This window comes from Clinocottus analis, unplaced genomic scaffold (genome assembly GCF_023055335.1).
Source record: "Clinocottus analis isolate CAN_PGR_092001 unplaced genomic scaffold, fCliAna1.0.p SCAF_7, whole genome shotgun sequence".
NCBI lineage: Eukaryota > Metazoa > Chordata > Actinopteri > Perciformes > Cottidae > Clinocottus > Clinocottus analis.
The window spans coordinates 14,732,551-14,759,534 of NW_027176229.1; the positions used below are offsets into that span (position 1 = coordinate 14,732,551).

At 40.8% G+C, this 26,984-nt stretch overlaps 1 protein-coding gene across 4 annotated transcripts in view; it reads right to left on the reverse strand.

Moving 5' to 3' along the window:
* Nucleotides 1–9,646, reverse strand: part of LOC137805063 (ras GTPase-activating protein 1-like) — a 25,604-nt gene extending 15,958 nt beyond the window's left edge. For 2 of the 4 annotated variants that reach the window (XM_068604738.1, XM_068604739.1), the window contains exon 1: nt 8,408–9,646. In XM_068604738.1, the coding sequence (XP_068460839.1) occupies nt 8,408–8,952 (545 nt within the window). In that variant the 5' untranslated portion in view covers nt 8,953–9,646. Of the gene's footprint in view, nt 1–2,215; nt 2,516–8,407 lie in introns of those variants that run through there. The other 2 variants (XM_068604740.1, XM_068604742.1) reach the window with 2 other exon arrangements.
* Nucleotides 9,647–26,984: the final 17,338 nt, after the last annotated feature.

Consider the following 26,984-nt stretch of genomic DNA (forward strand, 5'->3'; position numbering starts at 1 on the left):
CTACTATCAGCTTGAGGAATGCCCCGTCATGTCAGTACATGAGCAGCGAGCAGCACAGTGGCGTCCTAGTTCTCTCCTCTAAGGACGCTAAGCTCAGGGTGATAAGGCATTCATCTCTCTGCAACCAGTGAACTAAAACAAACTGATAGATCTTAATGCATGCAATTAAGGCAACTCACGTGCATAGTAACTTATTGTGTTTTCTAAACTAACCAAGTCACAAATATCTTTTAATAACACCACACCAAAATGTGTTTCAAAACTGCTGAGGTGAGTGATCAGGAGGAGTCACCAACAACATTATCCTTCACGTTGACGCTGACATCCTGAACCTCACTTTCACACAAGGCACCCATTTAGTCACTTCATTAGGAGACAAGCGCCAAAGGCAATGCTTACTGCTGTTTCTGTGGGCAAAGTAGTCGGTGTGTTAACTTGTATGCATAATTCAGCTAATTGTGTCATGCTGTCGAGAACAATATTACTTTGCGCTGCTGAAATTGAACATGTCCAAGCCTATTGAGCCTGGGCAAGACACCAACATATCGGGCTTAGGCTCCAGCAAGCACTGCAGCATGATTTATTGTGTGTACAATCCTTCTGGCTACATTTTAAGGCCGAATGACTTAAAACATTTTCATCACAGAAGCTCTGATGGGACTTACTGAAGTTAAAGAATCAAACTACAGTGTCTTAAAGAAATTCACAAACTGACCAAATTGAATATTTTGCATGAAGAGATGCACTATTCCTATATTTAAATACTTTATTTCAACAAATATTCATGTATTTTTTAATTCTAAACTTCTCTAAATCAGGGTAATTTTAGAAATAGAATAGAACACAACTAGTCTAATTTGTGCTGTAACTGCAACTGTATGAAAAAGACAACAGTTATTCGTATACAGCAATACAAATAAACTGGAGGCTAAACGGCGTTAGCTGTTCACATTGCTTGGGTCAGTGATGTGCATCAAACTTATGATAAGGGTGTTTCAACTGTTAAAGTACCTGCTGAAGTAGCATGTACACTACCCATGGGAGGAATTACGCAATGACCTGTGAATAAGAAAATTACTGACAATAACATGAATAGGAATACAATTTATAAAATAAATAAATTGTCTTGGGCCAAGGGGAATCATTGCCAAAAACAGTACAGACGTTTAAGCTATGACAAGCTACGGTTGGAAAAGGAAACCAAGTCCTCTGAAACTTCCATGCTTAAAATGACACTGCATCATAGTGACCAAACCCATGCAAGTATGAAAACCTTAAACATAGAACATGCAAGAAAAATCTCATTTCTGTTTGCTGGAGCCAAGTCTCTCGGGGCAACAAGACTAACAGGACAGATTGCTGCGACCTGAGTAAGCTGGACCTTGTCTCTCTCTCTCTCTCTCTCTCAGTCCGTCAGTCTCTCTCATTAAGCTCTTTTATGAACTCTTTCACTTCCGCTCATGTCTCTTCTCTTCATCTTCTTCCGTCTCAATAGATGCAGCTGTACTCAAACATCTCCACAGACGTACTGTCAGCCCTCATCATTATCAAAATGAATGAAACATTGCATTACAGTACATTAGCAATGCAGCTCAGTGGAGCTGCTGGCTTTGAAAAAAAAGGGGGATATTGAGTACAAAATGTTTTCTAGACAAAATTGTTATGCCATGTAAACACTGCACTAACATTTTCAAACAAAGGCATTATATTCAATTAGTGTCACCTATTACCATGCAGTTACACGAGTAATATGAACTTTCCTGACTCCCATGTGTCAGATCTAGGAACTATATTCTTCAACGAATAAGGCACATTATGTCATATTGTATAGAATAACTGTCTGTTATCTGTGCAGATGACAGTAAAAACATCTTGAATCTTATCAGTGTTTGAATATCCAGTTAACACGTTGCCAAGCAAAACCTTAGGGACACAACGAATGTCCTTTATAGATTTCCTGTGATGTTACAACTAAAATGTCAGATGTTCACAGTAAGCTTAAAGATCTCACAATTAATACAAATCCTCCGTATAATATTGCGTTAATAAATTACACACAAGACTTCAGATTTCACCTTTTAAATAACAGTATCATAAAATAAAATAAATTGGAATCTAAAATAAAAAAAACAACTTGATAAGCAGGAGTTGTCCTGTCCGCCTATTGTTAGGGAGGCAAGGCTGGAGTTGCGGGGTGATTCGATGCCCCACTTACGCCGAGTTTGCCCTCTGCTGCATCTCCCTCCTGTGGTCTCACAACGTGCACCCACTCCACTGACGCTGCGGTTGGCCAGGCAAAAACTGTAAGCTCCAACGTGGAAAGCAGAGCAAAGGTAGCTCTAAATCCGTACAAGGCATGATGATGTGACTCTTCTGCCGCCTTGATACAGTCATCTCCCGTCACTAGTGTCAGTTAACAACATCCTTGGAGGTAAGATGAACAGGAGGACACAGAGATGAAAATCCATTTAGTCTAATAATAACTAATTTGAGGATAATTCGAAGACCATGTCTGGTTCCGTTATCCTTTAGATTCTACCTTTGATAAAATTGATCTTTTAGAAACTGAGGCAAACTAGTCCTGTTGTCTTTGCTCCAACTTCATCCTTCTCTGACGTTGTCCTTCTCTTACCCTCCCCTCTTTCTCTCTCATAAAAGGCACGCATCATGAGCATGCTGCCGATTGGTTTTTGAAGCAGTGGGACAGCAAGGGTAGGGAGTGGCATCTTACAGCATGAATACACATTAATGTGCTGCCTATGATCACTCAAATACAGAGATGTGAACCAGAGGAAACAAATCACACAACCTTCTGACCTTGACTGGCCTTACAGAGCACTTTATACACACCTGGCTTCAACTATGCTGAAAGATTAAATGCACGTTGACATTCTCCTCACTCACCCTAAACTTCCAAAATGGTTTCGACTCCACACCAAGCATTCAGTCAGTAAATGAACACCAGAGCTTTAAATGTAAAAACAGCATAGGTTAATGTACTAAGCAGCCAGTTAAACAACTATTATGTAAATTGTGATCCCTTAAATATTTACCCATCTGTGGACTCAAATTTCCACACTGGAAAATGGTGGAGGGCGATGGAGGCATGAGAGCAGCTTTGAATTGTTTTTCTTTCACTTAGCACATAAACGACTTTAGTCAGGGCAGGAGAATGCCAGCCCACAGGGGCAGACTTCAAATGTACAGATGGAGAGATTGGAAAAGGCTTATCCGTGCATCTCCCGCCTTGCTCAGCCTGAATGCGAACAAACCATCATAATTTTAATGCCCAGCCCGACACAGGTACCAAAGCAGACATCTCGTCTCGCCTGCTGTGAATTGGTGTCCCTGAAATAATATCATAACAATAGTGACAATGGGCTTCACTGTCTATTATCTGTGGGAGTGTCCAGTTAAGAACACTTTCTTACTGCAGTATTTAGATATGTTTAAATATGTCGTTTGGTTAATTTTGTCCGGAACAAAAAAATAAAGATACTTTGTTGCATTTCAGTTCTGGTCCGGTCTCTTTTCAACAAACAAAGAGGAGTAAACAAAGTTATACGGACAAACAGATAATGCGATGATTGGACAGTTTTGGTGATTGTCATCCTGCGTCATCGGGACCCACGTGGGGAAATCTAATTCTGCTAACCGACAGAATTACTGCAGCAGCACATAAATGGTTTTGCTTTAAATGTGCATATCAATACATATTTATACCATTGTTTTTCTGTGATCCGTACAGATCCCCTCACCCCCACTCCTTTTTTGCGGTTTGGTAGTCATGTGGACATCGGATTAATTACAGTTTAACGTAAATAATCACAGTGTGAAATACAATTGTACTGACAACATTTGGTAAAATAGACCATCAGGACATGATTAGATATTAGAGCTAATGTAAACAGTTAATAATTTATCTCCAAGTAGCATTTCCATGATGTTATGAAATACAATCTATTATTCCCATATCATTTAAAATGTGTGTTCTTATGAAGAAAAATAACAATATAAATTACTATAATAAAGTAAAATGATAACATTCAGAGCATTTTTTTGGGACAGTGGCAAAACAAAAAGAGTCAGCTTCTATATTCAAACAATCCGATCTGTGAGCTTTACAATCGTTTGCACCATTATAGGCAATATTAGCGTTATTAGACTGAAAATGGTCTGAATATGAAGATAAATAATGGTTGCGACAGGACGGTACAAAATTCCCATTGCACGCTCCCAGAAAAGTAGTGGGAATGCAGAGTGCGGACATCGGGGAGTGCGCAGAGACCTGGAGGAGGCGGGGATCTGTGGGATGTCACATTATTTTAACAGACATATTAAATAAAGAAGTACCCACGCTGACGAGCTCATATACATTCCTTAAATGTAGATCAATAAGAGGGCCTCTCAACAGATTTCACATCAGAAGATGGATTTATTAGTGGTTGCGCTTTTGAAAACATGCTAACATCACATAGCTGCTATCATAAAGGCCTGGGCTTTGTCCGCTTGCTTCCACACAAACAAACCACACCAAAGTCCGCTTGGAAGCTTTCCGAGAACAACCTTAACAGACTTTCTTGGTTCAGTTGTTTGGTTCGAACCAGGGTTTGATTGACAGCTTTCTTACTAGCCAAAACAAAATCGTACTCACCGAGGAACACCAACCAGGGTTCGTTTTAAACTAACCAAACAGGTTACATGTGAAAGCACCCTAAGCCATCACTTATTGTCAAACTGAACGTGCATTAACTTAAACAAACATCGACGACATAGTGCATCTCAATTAAAATGAAATGCACAAGAATAGTTTTCAGTGATGTGGCTTCTCTTGAGTACAAGTAACAATGCAATGACAAGAAAACTCTATTATACATGTGCAGGAAGTTCTACCAGTTGTACTATGGTACTTAATATTGACCTGGCACTGGAACATTTTCTATACAAAGAACCCAACTTACTATTCAGCACACTAAGTAATATAGTATCATTTCGAATAAATCCTGGGTATTGTCAAACACAACTGAAATGCTTTTGAAGATCCTGTTAAGGCCACAATGAGTGGCTCAGAAGTCTTGAAAACAGGATGTAGGAGAGAAAAGGCAGGGCAGTGTGGGTATTAGAAGGGCATGACAGGACGTTGCGTAACACATTGGAAATGCATGGAAACCATAGGTTTTGCCTTATCAATCTACAGCAAAGACGTTACTGACAGAATGGTATTTTATTCAAGGGGGTCTAGCAAAACAACCCCATGTATGTGCATCCTTTGCTATCAGAGTTGTAAGACTGAGGGGGCAGTTGTGCAACAAGACACAAACAGTTCAATATAAGCTGCAGTATGTAACTTTTTCAGCCAGGAATTATGCAGTAATTTAAAAAATATATAAAAGAAAATTACAGGCTTAATACTAATTGCTGGGCTCCCCAGTCATCTAAACTGTGTAATGACTGATCCATTTCTATTAATAAGACTATGCTTTGTTATAAAAGTGCTGTAACATTTTGGCTAGTGGGAACAATCTCCACATGGGAATATCCTTGTTAAGCTATGTGACACGATCCCTGTGCCCTTTCAGAATTCCACTGTCTCTGCCTTCTTAAACTAAGGGCAACTAGCTAGTGTGGTTAGTCAATTAACACTGCAGTTAGATGTTTCCATAGCCAAGTGCTTAACTCATTCACACAGCCAGTTCTTTCACAATTTTCCTCCTTCATCCTACCACACAACCTCTTCAGGAAACCTGTTATAATTTAAAATCCTTACTAATCTTCGTGGAAACTCAAAATCAACAACTATTTTCCCAACGTTCTGTTTGTTTAAGCTCATGCACTGGGCATTAGGTATCTAATGGCAACAGGAACGCACTCTGTTAGGGCCACCTGACATCTTCACTCTTGCCTCTTTATTAAACTATTCTCAGTGTGAATTTTGTATCGGATTGCTGCAGCCATTATTTATGAATGAATGAGTGTTGCACAGAGGTGTGAATTATTGTCACTGCTGTTTGTCTCTCTCGCTCTTAAACATGTTCACTCTAACATGCTCTGCAAACGTGCCAAGTTTAGCTTTCCCCGTCAATGTGCAACACACAGTGGGACCACTTCCAACCGTGTGGAAGTTTTCCACCATCACTCTTCCAACATGTACTTTGCAGGCTTCTAACATAACTCAAATAAATACAAGCTCAGTCTTTAAGCCATTACACAGATAGCTACACAGCTGAAAGGATAGGGTGAAATTCAGAATCATTCAGGGTAGTCAGCTGTAAATGTAACTCCCATTGTTGCCAATAGTATTATTTACCACTAAATATGTGATTACAGGCGCAATGAAAGAAAAGGTATAGCACAACAACAATTGTCTGTATTTATTGTATTAAACATAGATTGGATGTTTACATAAATAATGTGACCCAAGATAAGTTTATTTTATGCCATATATTTGCCATGAGATTCACAACACTATGAGCTATGTCCATGACTATGAAACATTTGCCTGAATCTCTGTATATTAGATTTGGCCTCATCTGTGAAACAGGACTACTGGATGAGACAGTATTCTTACAGAGGGTCCAAATATCAGTGCCGTCTATCACAGTGGATCAGTGACAAATCCTGAAGGAGCATCAGACCCCCAACTTAACTGGGTCATCATCACAGGGCGATGGCAGCACCTTATAACTCCTCTGTTCATGAGAAGCCTCCAGTGCCAGACAAAAGAATGTATGAAGGCTGTAAGCCTAGCTCTGAGGAGAGCCTGTCTGGCCTTGCTCATATTGATAATGACAGGTGTTCTCATGGAGGTGCACACCACACACTAACTGTACATATACATGCAGAAATTAACCTCATTTTGTTGTAAACAGATGTTTGGCGTCCAATTATCTCATAAAAGTAAACTAGTAAAAAAGAAAGAATACAGCAGTACATCGTAAGAGTATGATGTTTTATCACTACCCTTTTACAGATTACTATCCTTCAAGGCCTCAATTGGATGAACACCATCATACACTTCACAACACATATTGGGAAATTGCAGACTAATAACAAGAAGACCAAAAAATGCGGTCCAGTTTTTCAGTGCATTCTTCACCACTACCAGCAATTCACCAAAACCACAACCTCAATATAGAGGAAAAGCTTGTGTCACATATGCACTTTGCACAACTTAGTTGAGTTAAGCATCTCAGAGGAGGCAAGAGTGAGTAGAGGAATTTTGACTCTCACCAGCATGTAAAATTGTGTGTTAGTGGCCGTGGCAGATAAATATTTGACTACAGAACTCTCATTGTGAAACAAGGAGGGCCAAAGAAAATCAATGCCATCCATGCACAAATGACAACTATTCCACTGCCTCACTGGCAACCTTGCAAGTTGATAAACTAGAATTCAAGTGCAAACACATGAAGAAGTCTGCCTTGGTAAAACAACTTCTTCTACAGAAGTACCATGTGTAGACATTGGATTCAACTGCTGTTCCATTTAGGGGTTCATTACCAATACCAGCAAGACTTCTGAAATCTTCGCCTTCCTCTGTATTTTGACAGGGAGATAAAGGGTGGCTCCTAAAAGAAGAGCTGAATCCACACTCCAGGTGCAGTCACTTTCCATATCTTACAGTAAGAGGGTCAGAAATGACAACGCTCAGCAGTTCTCTAATGAGACTGAAACAAATGGGAGGGCCGCATTTAGGTTATTACAACACCAGCACACACACACACACACACACACACACACACACACACACACACACACACACACACATATTTTGACATGTTCTTATGTGCATGCCTGATAAATTCATAAATATTCCTATAATTAGAGATGCAATTCTAAAATGCACTTATATGATGAATTTACCATGCTGCAAACAAAACAAAACAAAAAACATACTAGATATTCCTCATACATGCTATCCAATAAGACAGACAACTGTAGATTTTCTTCTCCAAGAGTATCTCTATTTCCCAAATGTAGCATGATAGAGCCTAATAGTTTAGTAATGAAAATAATTCGTACATATTTAACAGTATTGTAATAACAAAGTTGTTCTGTACAGCTGTGAGCAAATCAGAAGATCCAGGGATAACAAAAAGTATTTTGGTACCAGGAAATATGGGGAACCGCACATTAGATGTTGGTGCTTACCTGGATGTAACAATTTGATACAACAAAAAAAAAAGATTTTACTTCGACTGGCTACATAATTCCATGTATGATCAAATCGCACAATCAACTAAACCTTAGTCATTTAGACGAGTAGTACAATACACTAGTACACCTGCAGGAGTCAATACTATGTCAGCCCTCACGTGTATGACAACAGGAAGGAAGTGAACACAACAAAATATTGATTCTTAGATATAAATGAACAATACCTAATGTTTAATGATAGTGTACTTACTGGTTCGTAGGAGGTGCAGAAAGCGGGAACATCACCTCTTCTTCCTCGTATTCCGGTCCGTCCTGCATGTCGCTTTCATCCATAATGCCACCGGGCACCCCAACACCTGGAGGGGGGGGAGGTGGTGGGGGTAGTGGGGGGAAGTCAGTGGGTCCACCTGGGCCTGTTGACGTGGGTGAAATCAGACTAGTTGGACCCTCCGAAGTGGGAGAGAAGCTTATGCCGCCCACGGTCCCTGAACTTGTTCCTTGTAAAACTGAATGTCCACCTCCTGCTCCGCCACTCCCAGTTGCGGAAAGCGCTGGTCCGGTCACATCCCCACTAGACATGGGGTAGGTCACACTCATCTCGGGGGGTGAGTCCGGCAAGGGGTTTGAGTTTTGGCGGAGGGTTGGTGCTGGTCCCTGTCCCAAATCAGTGACTCGCACTCTGCTCGGCTTGGGATAGTAGGGGAAAGGGGCCGTCTCCGGGCCTCCTCCGCTTGCCACCCCTGTCCCTGTCGTGACCAAGCCCGTATCCTCACTGCTGACCTCCGTAGCCATCATAATAGGACAATGTGTAGAGGGGGGAAGTCCAGAAGGGAACCTGCCCTCCCCTCTGTTCTTACTGACCTCCTTCAATGTTTGGGCTCTGGGGAAACAAGACCAAAAGTTTCTCAAAACGCGTTAAGCTAGCCAGCCTCCGTTAGCCGACGAGCTAACTGAGCTAACTTAGCTTAGTACTAGCGGGCGTTAGCTTCAGCTCGCATTCGCTCGCTATGAGAGAGCCGAGCTAACGCTAGCGGGACGGCTAGCAGCCTCGAGACACTTGATGAGTTTCTTGCTCGCTATGTCTTCATTGTTTCCGGAGTTTAAAGTTCACTCAGAAACACTATCTTCAAATTAGCACGCACAATGTCAAACAGAATATTAAATCACCAATGTTTCCCGTTGTTTAGTCCGGACTTCACCGTCGGCTCAAGGCAGACCACTTGTCGGGGAGTGTTGTTTTATTGTCACTGTTGTGTGTAACCCCCCGTCTTTTTCCAGTGTTGTTGTTTTCTTTCCTCTTGAGTTTCCAGCCGCCTCGGAGAGACTCCACACCCGCAACCCAGTCTTATCGCCGAAATCCCGGTTGATCAGTGCGAACCCCCATGTCGTTAAAGTACATTATTCTTTCGTTTGCAAGCTAAGTTCGCTTTTATTTCAGTGTTTCGGGGCTGCTGGCTTACCCGCTGCTGCGCTGCTCTCCCTCCCCTCCCTCTCCCTCTTCTCTTTACTCACCGAGCAGACACAGCCAAGTGAACACAGAGCGGCACCACCACGATGTCTTCAATCAGTGTTCTGAGAAATTATGCCGTGTTCCCAATGTTTAAAGTACAGCTTCATAACCATATCAAGGTCAGAGAGTAGGTTAAAATAAAATAAAGTCCACCACCTTGGACTCTGATGGACATTTTTCAGATTTCATAGACCAAATGATTAATTGATAATGAACATAATTGATAGTTGCAGCTACCAATAATAATTTATTTTGGATGATGGACATTAAGCTTTCCGGTCTTGACTGACATCATCCAGTCCTCCTAAATTAAATGTGCATGATGGTCTTGCAAGAGTTGTTAATTAGCACTTTGATATACTGCTAAAGACAGTCTGAATATAACTCTGGCTTTGTGAGAGAAAGTCTATCTGTATTCATTTTCGCTCGACTGAGTACTTTATTTTAATTCAACTCATGTGGCCTCTACATCTTTCAATGCAGTCAGTATGTATTCAGATAGGGATAGCTGTTCAATTGTTTTGGGGGTTCATATTGAGGGGGCCTTATATTTGTAAGCTTTGACTAATTTTCGGACAGTTTACAAAGACAATTTTCCTAAACACAGAGGCAAGGGAACCAATATTTTGTATATCCTAATGCTTGATTGGCCAAGTCAGATAATGTCCACAATACAACTGTTGACCAGACTAAAGAAAAAAGTGGAGGAGGCTGCAGTGCAGGCCTGGCAAAGCAGGGTGTCTGTTGGTAGTAGTCTTAGATTTAGCAACCACTAAGTCAAAGCAAACATGGACACACAATCATGTGTGATATTTATTTTTAATGGACATACACATACAATGAGGAGCAATCAGAAGTAATATTAACCATACATGTGCTGCTGTCTCTATAACATCTCTGTAGCACATGTAAAGGTTTTCACAGTTTCTTTATATATTACATATATATTTGCCACATGCCATATTTGCTCTAGAGCACAGTTTAATACCAACATCTGACACCTGACCTAATTGTATATCAGCAAACTCAGTGGCAATAAACTTACCCACTGATAACAGTGAGGTTGTTCTTGTATGTTATGTCTGATCTGCATGAGCTTTTAATACCTGTTTGGACATTTACATGGGCTAAACCTGACCTGATAGAGCTAACATAGTGTTGAGTAGCTACAGCTGTGAGCCACTTTTGGTCTTGTCTTAACATCTCCAGTTATGCCCTCTGTGCAGCTGTTTTCACCATTCAGCCTTCACTGACCTGTCTTAGAGCAACTGGCACTGTAAAATAAGGTTGTCTCGATATCCCGTCTACTTTCTCATCGCTCGCTTTTTTTTTCAGTCATTTTATGAACCCTCATAAATCAGTTCTCTCTCTCTCTTTTGTTTGTGCTTGGACAGGCCTTTTTTAAAGGCCTTTTTTGAAGACAGATATCTTAGGATTTTACAGCTCTCATAAAAAATGGCTCCTGAATCCGTTATGACTGAGGTGGACTGGCCAGGGTACAAAAAATTGCAACTCAAGAGAGAGCACACTTTGCATTCCCGAGGGTCACTCAGGTAGCTGTTCTCCACCACAGCACAGCCTTCTCCTAAGTCCTGTGACACAGATGGTCAATGAACTGTAAAATCTAAAGACTGACATTGACTTGACATGTAACCATAAAAGCTACTCTTCTTGAAACGCACAAATAAACAAGTAAACACGCAAACAAACATGCACCCCTCGAGAGAGTCATACTCGAGCAGGGTCATGAAGCACGTGGGGCGCTTCAGGGTGAGCGGGTTCTTGAAGTGGCACAACAGCCTCGTCTCAAGATCAAGGTTGCCTCTACGTTTACAGCATGTGTCTTGTTGCTTGGTCCAGTAGTCCCCCTGTCTTTATTTGTCTTTATGTGTTGGTGTAATCTGGAGGGCTGGGATCAGTCTCTGTATCTGTGTAGCAGTGTGACTGTGTCCTGTGGATCTAACCGATCTGAGCGTAACGAGATTGCTGACAGGATGTGGCTAATCACCTTTCCCTGGCTGACAGACAATTTGAGAGAGCCGGCTCTATACCTGCTGAGAGGTGGCGTAACCATTCTCTACCATGCTTGACTTCAACCACCCTCTGACGTGTGTGAGTATTAAAAAGGAGATTATGTACCTGTAGAGGTGAAATAAACAAGTTAAAAATATAGCCCTGATTTCAACCCATACATGTGTATCCTGTCATTTTGTGTCCACCTTCATGTCTTGGTCTTGTTCTCTGTATCACTGCATGTGAGTTATGGGAGGTGGGCTGGCACTGACAGTCTGCGAAGGAGAGAAAGTGTGTAAAGGAGAACGTCAGACTGTTCTGCTCTGTTTCACCATAACTCCGATGTCAGATCTGAGGATGGGCACTGATTTGAGCACTACCACAGGAGCCCGACTGTGTGTCGGCTGAGGCCCCTCATCCATATTAATTGTCATATTATCATAAAGCTTCATTGCCCTCAAAGGCAGCATGTGGGAATATCCCTACCCTCCTATGCCTTTGAAGACAATGATGTTGTTTTGCATTCGCTGACATGTTGCATGTGAAGCAGTTGCATCATGTCTTTTAATGTTATTTTTATAATTTTTAATTTGATTGTCTTTCATCCTGTGTGGTAGGTGTGTAGGTAAAAGTCATACATTAGATACAAACTGTAACACAGCAGTCAGTGTGACATGATAAATGCACATACACTTCCTTTCTCAGTATCTCTTTCTAACAGCTTTTTTTTCTAATATCCCCTTGGTGTCTCATTTGACTACTAACGTAGTGAGTGTCATGTGTTTCAAGTTCCAGGACTAGTGCACAAGTTGGCCCGCCTTCTCTTCTTCACTCCAGAGAAGGACACTTGCAGGCACATCAGGACTTGTGTGAATAAATGACCAGATTAACATGAAAGTTTGAAAAAGGGAGTGAGTGTCACATGGATGGATAGCGTGAGCAAAGGTCCTCAGAAGTAGTGGGCTGGGTTTTTCAACATTACTGTCATGAGTTTATGAAACCTTCCCATGACATGTCCAATGTCAGCCAGATTCTGAAAGTTTAATGTTATGTATGAATTATCAATGCACATTTCAAGATGTGACATAAATCCTTGAATTATAATTTTTTTTAAATACTCCAATGAGAATGTTTCTATGAACATATCTCAGATACATGCAAAACATATATGATCTCATATTAAAATCCACTTTAATAATTGTGAATATGTTTTGTATAAATTATCTATGACATTTAAGGTTAATATTATTAGCATACCATTATATTTTAGGCTTTCATTTTCTGTTGCTGGTTCCAGTATTGTATTTTTGTTCTGTATTTAATTCTGTCTCTTTAGTATTCTAACAATTTACATGACTTCAGTTCCTCCTTTGCACAAGATGGGTAATAATAAGCTACAAGTCTGTCTGCCTGTGTCTGAAAAGATCTATGTGTATGTGCATGCGTGCGTGTGCGTGTTTGAGGTGACATTTTAGTGAGTGCTGTGGTGTATGTAAGACAGAGAGTGTGAATGAAGCAGTATGAGGACCGCTCCATGTTTGTGTCTGTGTCTGCAGCACACTCGTGCATTTGTTTCTTTGCCTACACACTTGTCTTGTAATATTCTAATTGGTGCCGGATGAGACTTATGCTGGCATTGCCTCAATATGTGCCATATGTGCCCGCCTGGCCTCTGTGTGTCAGTGAGTTACTAATGTGTTGAGCAGTCTGCTGTTCTACACCTCCTGCAGGCCCCAAGGGGAGTTGGAGGAGGCAGATGGGGAGGCCACTGTGGTGTTATGTTAGTGAATTACTGCAGGTTTTATGTGTGTAGTATGTGCACACAATTAATGCATTGACTCAGTCACAACACTGTGTAAAAACTATGCAAAAGAGAGACATTCCTTCTTTAAATAGGAAGATGACAAAGTCCTTGCAAAGTATTTGTTTGTGGTTTTCAAAACACCAGAAGCCTTGACTTTTTCATCTGTTGTTTCTTCCTGACTCTCACAGAAGCAGTCGGACACTTTCTGCCCCAAAAAGCTCTCTTACATTCGCTGTGGTGCAGGGGGCTGTTTTTCACTTTCTTTTTCAAAGGGCAAGCGGGGGAGTTTGCAGCTGCCACTCGAATGCACATATGGGGAGAGCTGTTGTGTGATGGAGGCGGGGGGACGGCGAGCACATGGCCCCTTCAGTCACACTTTTAGAGATTGCAGAAGGAAATGGGCAGCTCTCTGAATGCAGAACTTTTCGATTTTTTTAAATGTAAATTCATTAAATTTTGAATGATTGTACAAACGTCCAGCTTGTGTGATACATGCATCTAAATGTTGCATTGCAGCGCCTTGTCATATTGTTTGAAAAACATGCTTGTCCAGATGGGCTCTGGTGGGAATTAAGTGCACTCAAGCGCAAGTACAATGACAACTGATACTCCACAGACAGACTACTATTACAACTAATGGACTGCATCAATAAGAGGAGCTATATTCAGCTTGACGTGAAAAAAAAAGGATTTTACAGATTCAAGTTAATAAGCCTAATTTACTTGGCACCCATTCAGATATATAAAGCTCACAACTTCCCATTTTATATGACAAGCCAATTTGACTTGTTCTGCAGGATTAATACTTGCAGAAAAAATACCCTGAATATAAAAGGGGAAAGTGAAGGATGAAGACCTTCCACAATATGAAAATGTACCGTGTGGCTCAGCGCCCATGTTTGAGGTTGACGATCAGATGATATCACCCTGGCACCAATGTTATGGGCGGTTCCTTTTCCCGTCTGGGGTTGCCACGAAAGATGGACAGCAGCTCCCCAAGGGACAATGAAATGTGTTGTTATTAGAGGCACATCCTGTAAAAAGTTACTTACAAATATCATACTGATAAAACACTTAAGTGTGTGTGTGTGTGTGTGTGTGTGTGTGTGTGTGTGTGTGTGTGTGTGTGTGTGTGTGTGTGTGTGTGTGTGTGTGTGTGTGTGTGTATGAGAGAAAGGGAATTACATCAAAGCATATTATCAAGCAAATATTCATTGTATCTCAGATAACACACAAAGAAGTTTGTCTCAATCCACATTATGTGTTAATCCCGAGACAAACGTGATTATAAACGTACAACGTTCAGTGTAAAAACCTATTAATAAATAAGCAAGAATTTCACTATCCCCGTCTGTGACCTCAATACCCATTAGTCACATTTCTTCACTTCACTGAAACAGTAAGGGTATATATTGCCTGAGTCTTTTATTGCCGGCAGCTACTGTGTATTGGTTCGCTGCCTTCGGTGATGAGTCACAGCCTATATGAGGTTATCTCATCCATCTGGACATGCAGCCAGAAGCGACTCACTGCCCAACCTATTCGAGCAACAGCTGAGACATCGCGCCCCACTAACTGTCCACTGAATACATGACATCACCTTTGCTCTGGTGTTTTATATGCATCAGTAAGGGATACATATCGGGTTATTAAGACTGCTGTTGGGCTCTTTTAGCTTTTTCTCTCCTCTCTGTCTAATTACAACATCATCAAGACATTTCTGTCATTTCGGTTTCCTGTTTCCTTGTCTCTATCTCTTATACTTCTTCTTCAAACTAATACTTTCCCTCGGCTCTCTCGTGCCTCTCTGTCTGTGTGTGTCTTTCCTCCCTGCCTCACCTCCCTCCAGCCCCTCCGGCCGCGACATGTGCGTTGCAATCTGCAGCTCAAGTGCTCTGCTGTCTCCCCAGGCCTCCCCATCACCCTGTACCCTCCCCTTGTGCTTTTAGGCCCTCCTGCTTTATTCATGAGCTTCCTGTGGCTCCTGTCATGTCTCATCGGGGCCACAGGAAAGCACAGCGTAAATAATGAAACATCCACAAAGACATGTTCAATACCCACTGTCACAGCAGCGCACCGTGTGCTCCCACGGACGGCAGGGCAGCAGTCTGTGTTTCTGTAATGCTCGAACACACACATCATGCTCATAAAATATTTTTACGCATATGGGATACAGTAGGCCTGCTAGCATGCGTAAGCACATATCAGGTGCCACATTTCAACTCGTATATTATGTGCTTTGCAGAATCAGGGTGTGTTTCCATCTTCAGCAACAAGCAGATGTTTCAACATTGCAAAATGTTTTAATGAAAACACATTTCAGAAAGGTAACATTTATAAATGACTTTATTACTTTTTAAAGTCGCATGACACATATTTAATTTAAATAGTCTACATAATCAAAAACACTATATTCCTCATATAAAAAGCTGAGCCTCATTTATCAAACACGTATTCTCCCACTGCTAGAATCATTATCATTGATCACCTCTGGGCGTTTTATTGGCATTATTCACAGCAGAGGTGGTATCGAAGCAGCATCCTATCAGCGATCTTCTGTGGAATCTTTCCTTAAATCCCATAACAGGATGCTCAGATCAATACTGCTGTGAGACAAAATGAGAAATTAGGGCAGTAGTAGGGAAGCAAGGCCTTTACTTAATTCTCGCAGGGCAATCTTCAAAGGCAAAGTCTTTAAAATGATTTGCTTGTTAAACATAGCCAAGCAATTCTTCAAACACAACAAAGATCCATTTGTCCCACTCAAATATCTACCCTAAGGATATTTGTTCTGCGTACATCAATAAAGAATGGATCAGGACAGGAGACTGAGCCTGGAAAGCTGCTTATTTCCTTTGCAACATCATTCCCTCACCCGGCAGGATGTCTCCATTTTCAATTTTTAAGGCATCAGACGTGTTTATGACTTAGGCGACTATATATTGGTCAAACAAGTTGGTTATGTAAAAATGGCTCAATGGTGTGATCTGCAGATAGAAACTGAGTCTGCTGTGGAATATGAATAAACAAATTCCTTGAATTTAAGCTGATAACCTGTTTCTCATGTCCGCTAGGGGTGAATCTTTACATACTTGTGTTTGCAGGTTTATAGCGAGTGTTGGTCATATCCACCCAGTGAGGCTGGTATGTTTACCATCTCACTCATACACTATGACACAATCTGAGGTAGTGCATGCAGTGACTGCTTCCTTACAGTAAAGTCTCTCGATGAAATTACATCAGAATGAAGTGTCATGGTTGTGTGTGCGCAGCATGAATGTGTATTCATATGTCTACAAATAGAGAGACAGTGACATTGAAATGCAAGTGCCGCGTCAGTTGATCACATCGACAGATGACATCTTGAGGGGGTAACAACCTGGCAACACACCATGTCCATATTGATCTATGCTGTGTTCAGCAAATATATTACTTCGGCTCACAGTGTTTTACTGTCACCTGTATAACCCCCTACTGTTGCATACCGAGAGGTATGTTCTGCTTCATCTGGCTCCCTGTGGCTGCTAATGTTGTAACTCAGAAAGCATGATGTGAGCTGCTATAACAATACCATCTTATTATATTGACATGCAGCCTAACCTCTCATTTAAAACTGTGTGTAGATCATAGATGGATGGCACAAAGACAATAATACTAAACTAAAAGCATTACACCTGTATTCTGTTTAGGGTCCTGGAGCCCTCCTTAATGTATCAGCTAAAACAACATACAAAGGGTTTTCTTTTTAATCAACTTTATGCTTCATAACTTTTTCAAAATAAATGAGAACCACTTTGATTTTGACATTAGCTTGATTTGCATACATTTATCCATAAAGCAGTGGGGTCTGTGGGACCCTAAACAATGAGAATGTGAAGCCATTGTCAACAAAGTGAATTCAATTATTTGGCATCATAAATAGGGCAACAACCTGTGATTTAGAAGGAAAAGAATGTAAGTTAGATCAAATAAAATAAAAATTCTCCTAAAATGTAGCCCATTCTGTGCTGCCTTCTTGCTGTAATTACCAATGCTGCAGTGACAAGAAATATGAGGAGGGTTTGCATGATCAAGAGACCTCTGCAAGCCAAGAGGTGCCGTTTACAGCTAGTTGCGAAACTATGATAGTAGCTTTCAATAAACTCAGACACTGACTTTTCAACCTTACAGCAACATTGTGTTTGATCGTTTCAGTTGTGGGGATCTATCAAAAACAAAATGGACTTCTTCAGTTTCTTTGTGAAGCTCTTTATATCATTCAGTTGCTCAATAACAAGCAAAATATCCTGCTGAAAAAAACGTACATTCAAGCATGAATAATGCAAAACAAATTTATATTATGGAATAGATTGTATTATAAATCAGCAGAGTGCTTTGAGGCAAGAGGTGAGTGTATGCTATCTATTTGTCATAATCCGCTCCCTGGAATGAATGTCATAAAAAGTGTGTTACCTACGATGTGATGAATTGTAAGTAACACACAAGTTGTGTCTCAACAGAGCAGCTCCCATGGGCTGCCTAGAGTAACACTGCAGGAGGCTTTGTTTTGTGTTAAGTGGAGGAGCGATGGTGGATTAGACACTACACTGAAAAATAATGGCACTGCAGGTGTGTAAATCTAGGGCAAGCCATTAGAAGAGGAAGGATATTCATCTTCAGCACTTAACCCATGTGTTCCGGCAGAAAGAAGCTAGAAATAGCATCTTTCTTTCTCTCCTGCTTCTGCTATTCTGTTTTTTTTCTCTGTTTCTATTAGCTTTCCTGACCAAAATAGTACAACAATATATATTTCAATCAAAAATGGAAGCGTACCTATCTACCTATGATCTTTCAGATCACTAAAATGATCACTGAAATGTGTTTACAATCTCAAATGTGGGTGCAAAAACACAATTATTTTTTTTTTTAAATAAAAAGCCAAGTCAGGTAAACCAGTAGCCTCCCTGACACTTACTGTAATGATCTTGATGCTGCTGTTTAGACAGATTTCAATTATACTGGAAAGGCCTGCAGCAAGAAGCATGTACTTCTTACCTACGGCAATCGGGTCGCAACATGTGCGTTACATTATGCAGACCCAGTGCTCTGCTGTCTCCACAGCCTCCCCGTCACAGGGATAGCTTTTTCCTTGAGGGGGAAACTTGCTCTGCAATTAATTAAAGCGTATTTGCTTTTACAAGCAAATGTTCTTCTCAACCTTCACAAAGACATGCACATACTTCAAACACACACTCATAGCCTTTGATCTCCAGCTGCACAGATGTGCTGCCTCAGCAAATTTACAGCAACCAGCATCCCAACGAGTGCTCCAGTCTCTATGCTGTAAGCCTTGTAGTGCAACATTATCAATTATACTTGTTACATTGAGATTAGAGATAAAGAATGATGGTTCCAGATAATACAAATAATCACTCCCCAATGTTTTGTGCAGTTTGTGAAGTTCCTGATGTTCCTCTTGACTTATTGCCTTGAAAAGCGGATGAAGGTTAACACCCTGGAAAGCAGGATTCAAGGATTCAAGGAACTATTTGCATCCGTCCTTTCCTCTACTGGCCAAAGTTGCAAAACGCCCAAGACATTGACTGTAGCAGCGAGTGAAGCTGTGTTTTGCTGTTCATCTAATTTTCCACAACAAAAATGGCAGCTTATGAATTCATAATGCAGACTCACCATGTATCGCTCTATTCTGTGGTCATATGACCAAATTGGACAACAATAACATACATATTATTCAGCCATCATCATTACATGTAAAAAAAAAAACAACCAAATAATTGATTGAACAGTTTTCATATTTTATTTATAGTTTGTCCCGACTTACTTTACCCCCCCAAAAAGGAAAGCTATGACATACATGGGTTTGCCTTTTGCTATATGTGCATCCATGGTACATTACACTAATGAGTGATACCAGTTCAAAGCCTAACAATGCCAGTCTTAAGTTAATCAATAGAAAAAAACTGCCAGGGGACATAGAGACTTGGTCTCGGTCTGTTTCTGCTTCCAGTCAGAGCAGCAGCGTGCAGAAAGCCCCCTCTCCTGGTCAGATCTTGATAGCCGAGAACAAGAGATGTTTGTCTGAATGAAACTAGGGAAACTTGAGGAAATCACACAATATACCGTTCATTTGCAAAGCTCTTGTAGGGCATCCTCAAAAAGTAGTTGTACATTAATATCATATTTAAAACCTTGTTTTGTTACATAACTTACATCCATTGCAATGCAATGCATATTTTTTTAATGAAACATATCAAATGACAATGTTGTTCACAGTGCCCATGCTGATGGCTGATGGCTGATGGCTGATGCTGATGCCATGCTCACTCCTCCAGTGACAACAATGCTGACAGACACAGTGTGTCTGTGTGAGTCTGCCACGTGGCAGAGAACCAGCATAGACACGACCATGTGTTCTGGTGGTTTGACACAGAGATGGGAACCGTTCTAAGAGATGGCTTCTGTTGATGTCAAAGCAATCAGGCGTTGTAGCTACAAAGGACCACACGTTTTGATGTATTTTCTGTATCAGCCGGAAGCCAAAGCTTGGACCTTTCAGACTGACCAATAGATGGCACTGTAACATCAAAGCTAAAACAAGTGTCCTTATTAAAGAAACAGGAAAATACAGTACATCACCATTATGAGATATGTCAGCCACACTTTCCCTCACAAATTAGAGAACAGATTGGTGGAAATGAAAGCTGAGCACTCGTAGGAGTTGAAAATATCAAAATGCAGAATTTCAGAATATATGTATAGTGAGGAATTACGATTTTGAGCTTCATTTTTACATCTTTGCCACAGTTAAAAATACAAAAAAATACAAAATAAAAATAAACATATTAGTCATCCATCCCACAAGACAAACGTGGGATAAACACTAAGTTATTAATTATACATAATAATGAATTACTAATGACCAAAACAGATTTGTGTAACATGTAAATGTGCCGCTGAGCAAAACATAGTGTTCTTATATCTTGGGAACATTGAGAAGAAAAGGACAGGAATTACGACCTCTCTGTTTGGCTCACACTGCCATGAGTTCCCCATTGCCTGCTTCATGCAGCTGTAAATAAAGGTAATTGTACAAAAGCTTAATTAAATGACATAAATCCTGTTTACGATGTCTGGGCTTTACTGAACAACTGAATTGTAGGGGCAAAGAGGTCTGCAGTGTGTGTGTGTGTGTGTGTGTGTGTGTGTGTGTGTGTGTGTACATTTTCTCTCTCTTCCTTCCACACCACTCTCTCCACCCCTAGTGCCTGTCGCCTTCCAAGGCTTTTTCAGACACACAAACACACAAACTATAGCACACAGTGTATGCAGAACACAAACTTACCCTCCCTTTGTATATGAGATACAGCTTTATTGTGGCTCTTGCTAACGTCACTTTCTGTGAAACTCTGGACACGCAGAGCAACAATTCATCTCTTTCATTAGAGCTGAGTGTATGTGGATGACTGTGTGTGTGTGTGTGTGTGTGTGTGTTTGTGTTTGGAGGGGGGGAGCAGTCAACTGGCACGCTTGTATTCTGCACTACAGACGACTCAGGCAGCTTGGCCCGGTATCATCATTTTTATACCGGGTTTAATGAGCATAGGAAACGAACGGAGCACACCGACAAGGACATGCCAAGTTTAAAGAATGAGCAGACATATTTATCGAAGGTCACATAGAGTTCACAGGGTTGTGCTCACACTTAATGTAAAACTAAAACTCATACTGGCATAGCAGGTTTTGGTGGATATTTAGTACCTCAATCAGTCCACATGTGTCTCAGAATATGTATGGCTGTGTATGCACCCCCAGCAGAACTTGCCTCCATCTCTCAGTCTCAGCATTTTTATCCAACGAGCAAAATCTTATGATTGATTGCTATTAGATTGAATTGGCTGGCTGTTGTTTCAGCACCATTGACTTCAGCAAGAGTTGTAGCCGAAGATTACAACACTGATTGCGTTTCAATTTTTAATGGAAAGTGCCGGAATATCCAAAGTTCTTTAGGGTGAGTTCAAGCAGAGTGTTTTGCGCCATTAGCGACCCTCAGAAAGACAAATTGGTTGCATTACCAGCTGCCTAATGTTCATTTATTATTTGTAATAATAAAGTGGCATGTATTGGTGCTCTCCTATAATTGATTATGTTGTACAGCACACCGTTCGTGGAGGATGATGCTTTTTTACAATCTCATAAGTCATTTGAGTCTTTGTGGCAGTTATTAATGTGTCTGGGTGATGAGGTGCCACTGAATCAACTGAGCCTGCTCCTGTTGGATTCAGCGGAACATGCAGTAAGACGTGATCCCACTGTATGTGCTGCAATGGCATGCTGCCTCCTGCCCTGTCAACTGTGGACCATTAGACCCAGATTGAGTGTGTATAGCTGATTGGGATTCACCTAAAATAGAATGAATGTTCATGGCAGGTATGATAATTATATATGATGCATGAGGAGCAAACAGGTGAGGGGCTGCAATGTCGACGAGAAATATATGAGCCAATTCCACCAGATTGCATCCATTCATCAAGCATATATTAGTGGAAAGGAGAGAGGAAAAGCGGGTGAGAAAAGTAATGAAAATCAAAAGAATATGTGCCAGGCTGCCAGTGCTGCAGAAAAATGAGAAAGGACAGATAGGAAAGTGTCACCTGAAAATACTGTTGATTATCAAGAATATACAACAAAAAGGTTTTGTCTATCCAGAAGAAAAAGCTCTGTTAACCGCTTATGTGACATGATTTCATGTTTGAAATTGCAGGTGAAAGTGAATCAGTCCACAGAAAGATCTAAATCATTTCTACAGTAATGCAACAGATGAATTATTCACTATCAGAAACGGTACTGCTCCCACTAATAGATCTTCAGCTTTATATGCAGCAGACCAAAGTGTAGCAGCCCATAATTGCTCAGGGCATGAGGTAGTACTTAAAGCCCCGAACGATGTAGATCAGAGCATGGTGCACACCACAGTGACAGGCAGCACCAGTATAGTCCATAACGATAACCTCCTTACTGTAGACGATGAAAACGTTAAGGGCCCATAATCCTGCAGCACTGCTTGCACATCACTGCTGGCTACACCCCACAAGGTCTGTTTGGCAAAAGAGAAAAGTGCCGAGAAGAGCTTTTGAATCAAAGGAAGAAGAATTACAGCAGCAGTTAAAATGTAATGAAGGCACATAAAGTGGAAATCTCAGTGTTCAAGATCTCAATGAACCGTTAGCAGCGAGAACGCTGCAGCTAAAAGCAGTGGAAAGAAGATGTTTATGATCCGGCTGGAACAAATCTCTAAACTGATCTGTGCATTCACAATGCATTCAGGTTACTTTTAAACTGGGGGAAAGAGGACATGCTCACACATCTTCCAGAGCTCTAAGATATCAAAGACCAACAAACATGGTCAAGTACAGAGCTCCATGATTCCATCCTTATCTTCCTCAGCCATATGTTGGAAGTGTATTTTCTGGAGCGAAAGTGAAAACTCAATATTATGGATAACTTCCCTCTGTAGATTATTACAATGTAGCTATTCTCTCAAAGGTCAAGAGAAGCGGTTTGTCTCTCCACCGCTCTCCACTGTCTCTCACTCCAAATCCCAGCGGTGTCTGTGCGGAGATGATAGAGAAGTCTGTTCCTTCTCTCCCAAACTCACTGACCCCCTCCTTCCTGACTCCCCCTCCATTTCTCCCTCAATCAGTCATTTCCTCACTCAGTCACTCATGCAATCACTTAGTCTCCTGATATAAAGAGGGCACAGTTGCTACTAAATGCATTGTGTGGCACTATTTCATAAAGTTTCAGTTTTTGCATTTCTCTCATAATAAATCTGTTCGGGCTACACTCATACATGTTTTATAAACCACAGTCTAGCCTTGGGATGGAAATGAGAAATAAAGTTCACGTTTTAACCTTTTTTTGCAAGTCTAATGAGCATTTCTCCTCCATCGAGAAACCTTGGCAGTTACGCATTATTTTCTCACCATCACAAAAGCTGATTTTTTATTTGATGTATTTTGCTGGTCACCACATCTTACTTTTCTCCTCTTGCAGCTGCTAGTACAGATTTAATTCAGCATTTCCAGCCTCCACAAACTCCCTGTTGCTTATTCTCTCTGCTTCATTCACAGATGGCTGCTGAGCAGTCTCCAGGGACACTAAGCTTGCAGAAACTGATTAGCCGGATACTCAGCTATAATATGTATTTACAAAACCCAACAGACTCCTCATTGTTTTGCTTGTACTTTTCTTGTGTCTATCCCCACCCTCACCCTGAATTAAGAGTCATTCACTCCCGGAAGATGTGCAGAAATTTGTTGTGAGCATGACTGTAAAGGATTACAGCCATGCTCCTGCTCTTATACTTAGGATGAAGTGTTTAACAAATATCAACCCTTACTTTTACAGACTTTAATTGCCTTAATGCGGTATGTCAAGACTGTGGAGAGCCAACCTATATTTTTTAAATTCATGTACCCATGAATAAATGGAATATAAATCAAACCTGTTCCATTTGAGTAACTCATTAAAACATCAGTCAGAGGTTAAATAGAGTGACGGAGGGCATAGTTTAATTAGATCATCTTTTCTTGCTCTGTAAAGCAGGCAATTTACCCTTACTTAAAGAGACCTTTTGGCATCTTCCTAAGAAAAGTGAAATTAATGAACCATAGAAAATATCTAGCATTAAAAGTGGGATGAGAATACAAAACCAATTTAGGAACAAAACATTGAAAGAATCCCCCCCGCCCCCTCTATTTCCTTTGATAGTGTATAAGACGTCTGCTATAACCCAAATTCCACTCAGCCAAAAATACAAAGGCATTAATTTCCCTTTGCGGTGAGGTATTTGACAACAAGGCAGCCTAAGTTAGGTGTCATGAATGCCCATTTTACACCGCTGAACAACACCCGCTGGAAATGCAATTAACTTGGAAGAAAAGACATTGAGAACAAAGACACTTGAGAACAAAATCACATTTAAAGTAAAGGAACTAAGCTTAATTGTGTTACTAGACTTTGAAGACAGGTGAAACTTAATTTCAAACTCTAAAAGACCATAGCTGCATCGAATTAAGCTTACATACTTCGTTCAATTTTTTCCTGTGAAGATTACTCGGAAGTAATGAAATATTATGCTATAGCCACAGGGAAAGCTTTTCAAGTAGAGATGAAAACATTTATTCAGAATAAGGGCAGTATGATATGATGACATTGCATCAAGATAATACTGCTGAGAATGCCTTCTTTAAGAGTTTATAACTATTAGATTAACGAGTTCAGATCTTTACTGGCAATGATGAAACAACTGTGAAATTCTGGTAATGTGTGGCTCAAGTTCTGCGAGGGATTTATTTTTATTAAACAAATACTATCTCCAATCCAACTTGGATGAATCACTTTATTGCCATGGCTTTCTAAGGTTATCATTATTTTAATTCTTTATATATATATATATATATATATATATATATATATATATATATATATATATATATATATATATATATATATATATATATATATATATATGTATTGTTTCTTCTCCACTTTCTTTGTTTTCGAATGGTTTTCTTTATTCCACTTTTGAAATGCACCACTCAAGAAAGCTCTGGAGTCTCAGAGCCCCCATGGAGCCGAAGGGCTACATGTTCTATTCAGTCACTTTTTTCAAAGTTTGAAAAGAAGTCTGCCTGCCGTCAATTTGGATTCATAAACCAAAGTGTGAAAGATGTGACGGAGAGAGCCGGATGCAGGATGAGAGAGAGATGGGGGGGTTAGAGGGGTGGGAGGGGGAGAGAGAGAAAGAGAAAGAGAGAGAGAGAGAGAGAGAGAGAGAGAGAGAGAGAGAGAGAGAGAGAGAGAGAGAGAGAGAGAGAGAAAGCCAGCAGACGGGAATTTCTCAGCTTCCTGAGGCAAAACTGCCATCAGTGTCTGTATATGAATTTAGGAACAGAGGATGTGCTTGAGCGTCGTCCGTGGCTGCCTGTCAAAGTTGAGACTGGTTTTCAGTCCCAATAAGGTGTGTATTATGTACTATATTTTGGCAACATCTATCAATGTTTTTTGCAAGCTCAGACATTTCCATTGTGAAGAGCCACTGGCTTCCTGTGTAGAGTCAAGTGAGTGATGCTTTTGATTGTGCATCCATGTGGGTACTCAGAAACAGAAAGAGCCACATGTCACATCTGAAAGCCATTCCCTTCATGTCCAACTGCTCCGGACAGGGGGAAAAAAAAACATGTTGCAGACAGGATTTAGTTGTGTAACAAACACAGGGCTGAACTATGAGTCTTGACAAAACTGGAACTGTGCAATGACATTTACTCAAAGGCTTTATGCACAAATAGTCGTTCCACCGAGGCATTGAACCCTGCTGTGGACTTATCTATCGCTGGTTGTCGCAACATGTTTTGGGGGCTTTGTTGTTTTGGTTTCTGTTGTAGCAGACCGCTTTTCTTGAAGTGGTCTGATCGTTCTCATTACAGATTCAGCCAATGTTTTTGTTCAGTCAGCTTCCTCATTTGCCATGCAAGCTGAGCTGTCAGAGGCCCACAATCTTTCCCTTAGTCCTTATCATGCCTCCTCTCATCTCTTCTCCTTCGCCTCACTTTCCCTAAGTGGCCACCCAACCCTGCCATGACTTTGTTCACCAAATTAACCGGGGCACTACTGTGATTGCACCAGCCAGCGGAAAGTCAACTTCAACCTTCTTCTTAATTGGATATCTTGGCCTCTCCTATCAGAGTGAAGAGGCTTCGGACCAGTGGGTTAGTTTTGTTTGTTAAGACTTACACACTTAAACACACACACACACCTACACACACACACACACACACACACACACACACACACACACACACACCTACACACACACACACACACACACACACACACACACACACACACACACACACACAGAAAGTATCGTAACTGCAAAGAAGAGTAGGAACAGCAAGTCTCACTATGCGATCTAATAAGATGAAATACTTAAGAAACTTTTAAGTGGTCTTTCTCCTTTTGAAAATGGGAAAGGTAATTAAGTGAGTATTTTTTGTAAAAACTAAAGTTTGCTTTTTACCCAACAGAACTTTAAATGGATCATCATTGACAGCTGATATATATAATCTAAAGATCTGAAAAATGTCCATCTGCAGGGTTATTTCCCCCTGAAAGTATCAAAGGGATAACATTTCATACAGTGGCACATTCAAATTACCACAACAAATATGTATGCCTCTTTTGCATCTCAAAAATAAAAGAATAAAAGAGTTCTTTGATCCTTTTATCTTTTCAATATTGAGTTTGTCTTGTGAGGCGTTGTGGCTGAGGTCCTGGGCGCCATGTGGTTCTGTACGGCTTTGAAAGGCACCATTCACAGACCCAACTGAACTCAGGCCAACCCGAATTGTGTCTGTTTGTTATATTTAAACATCTGTGGCTTCCACAGAACATCCTGGAAGAGAGATTGGTCTGCAGAGAAACACACCAATCGGAGCA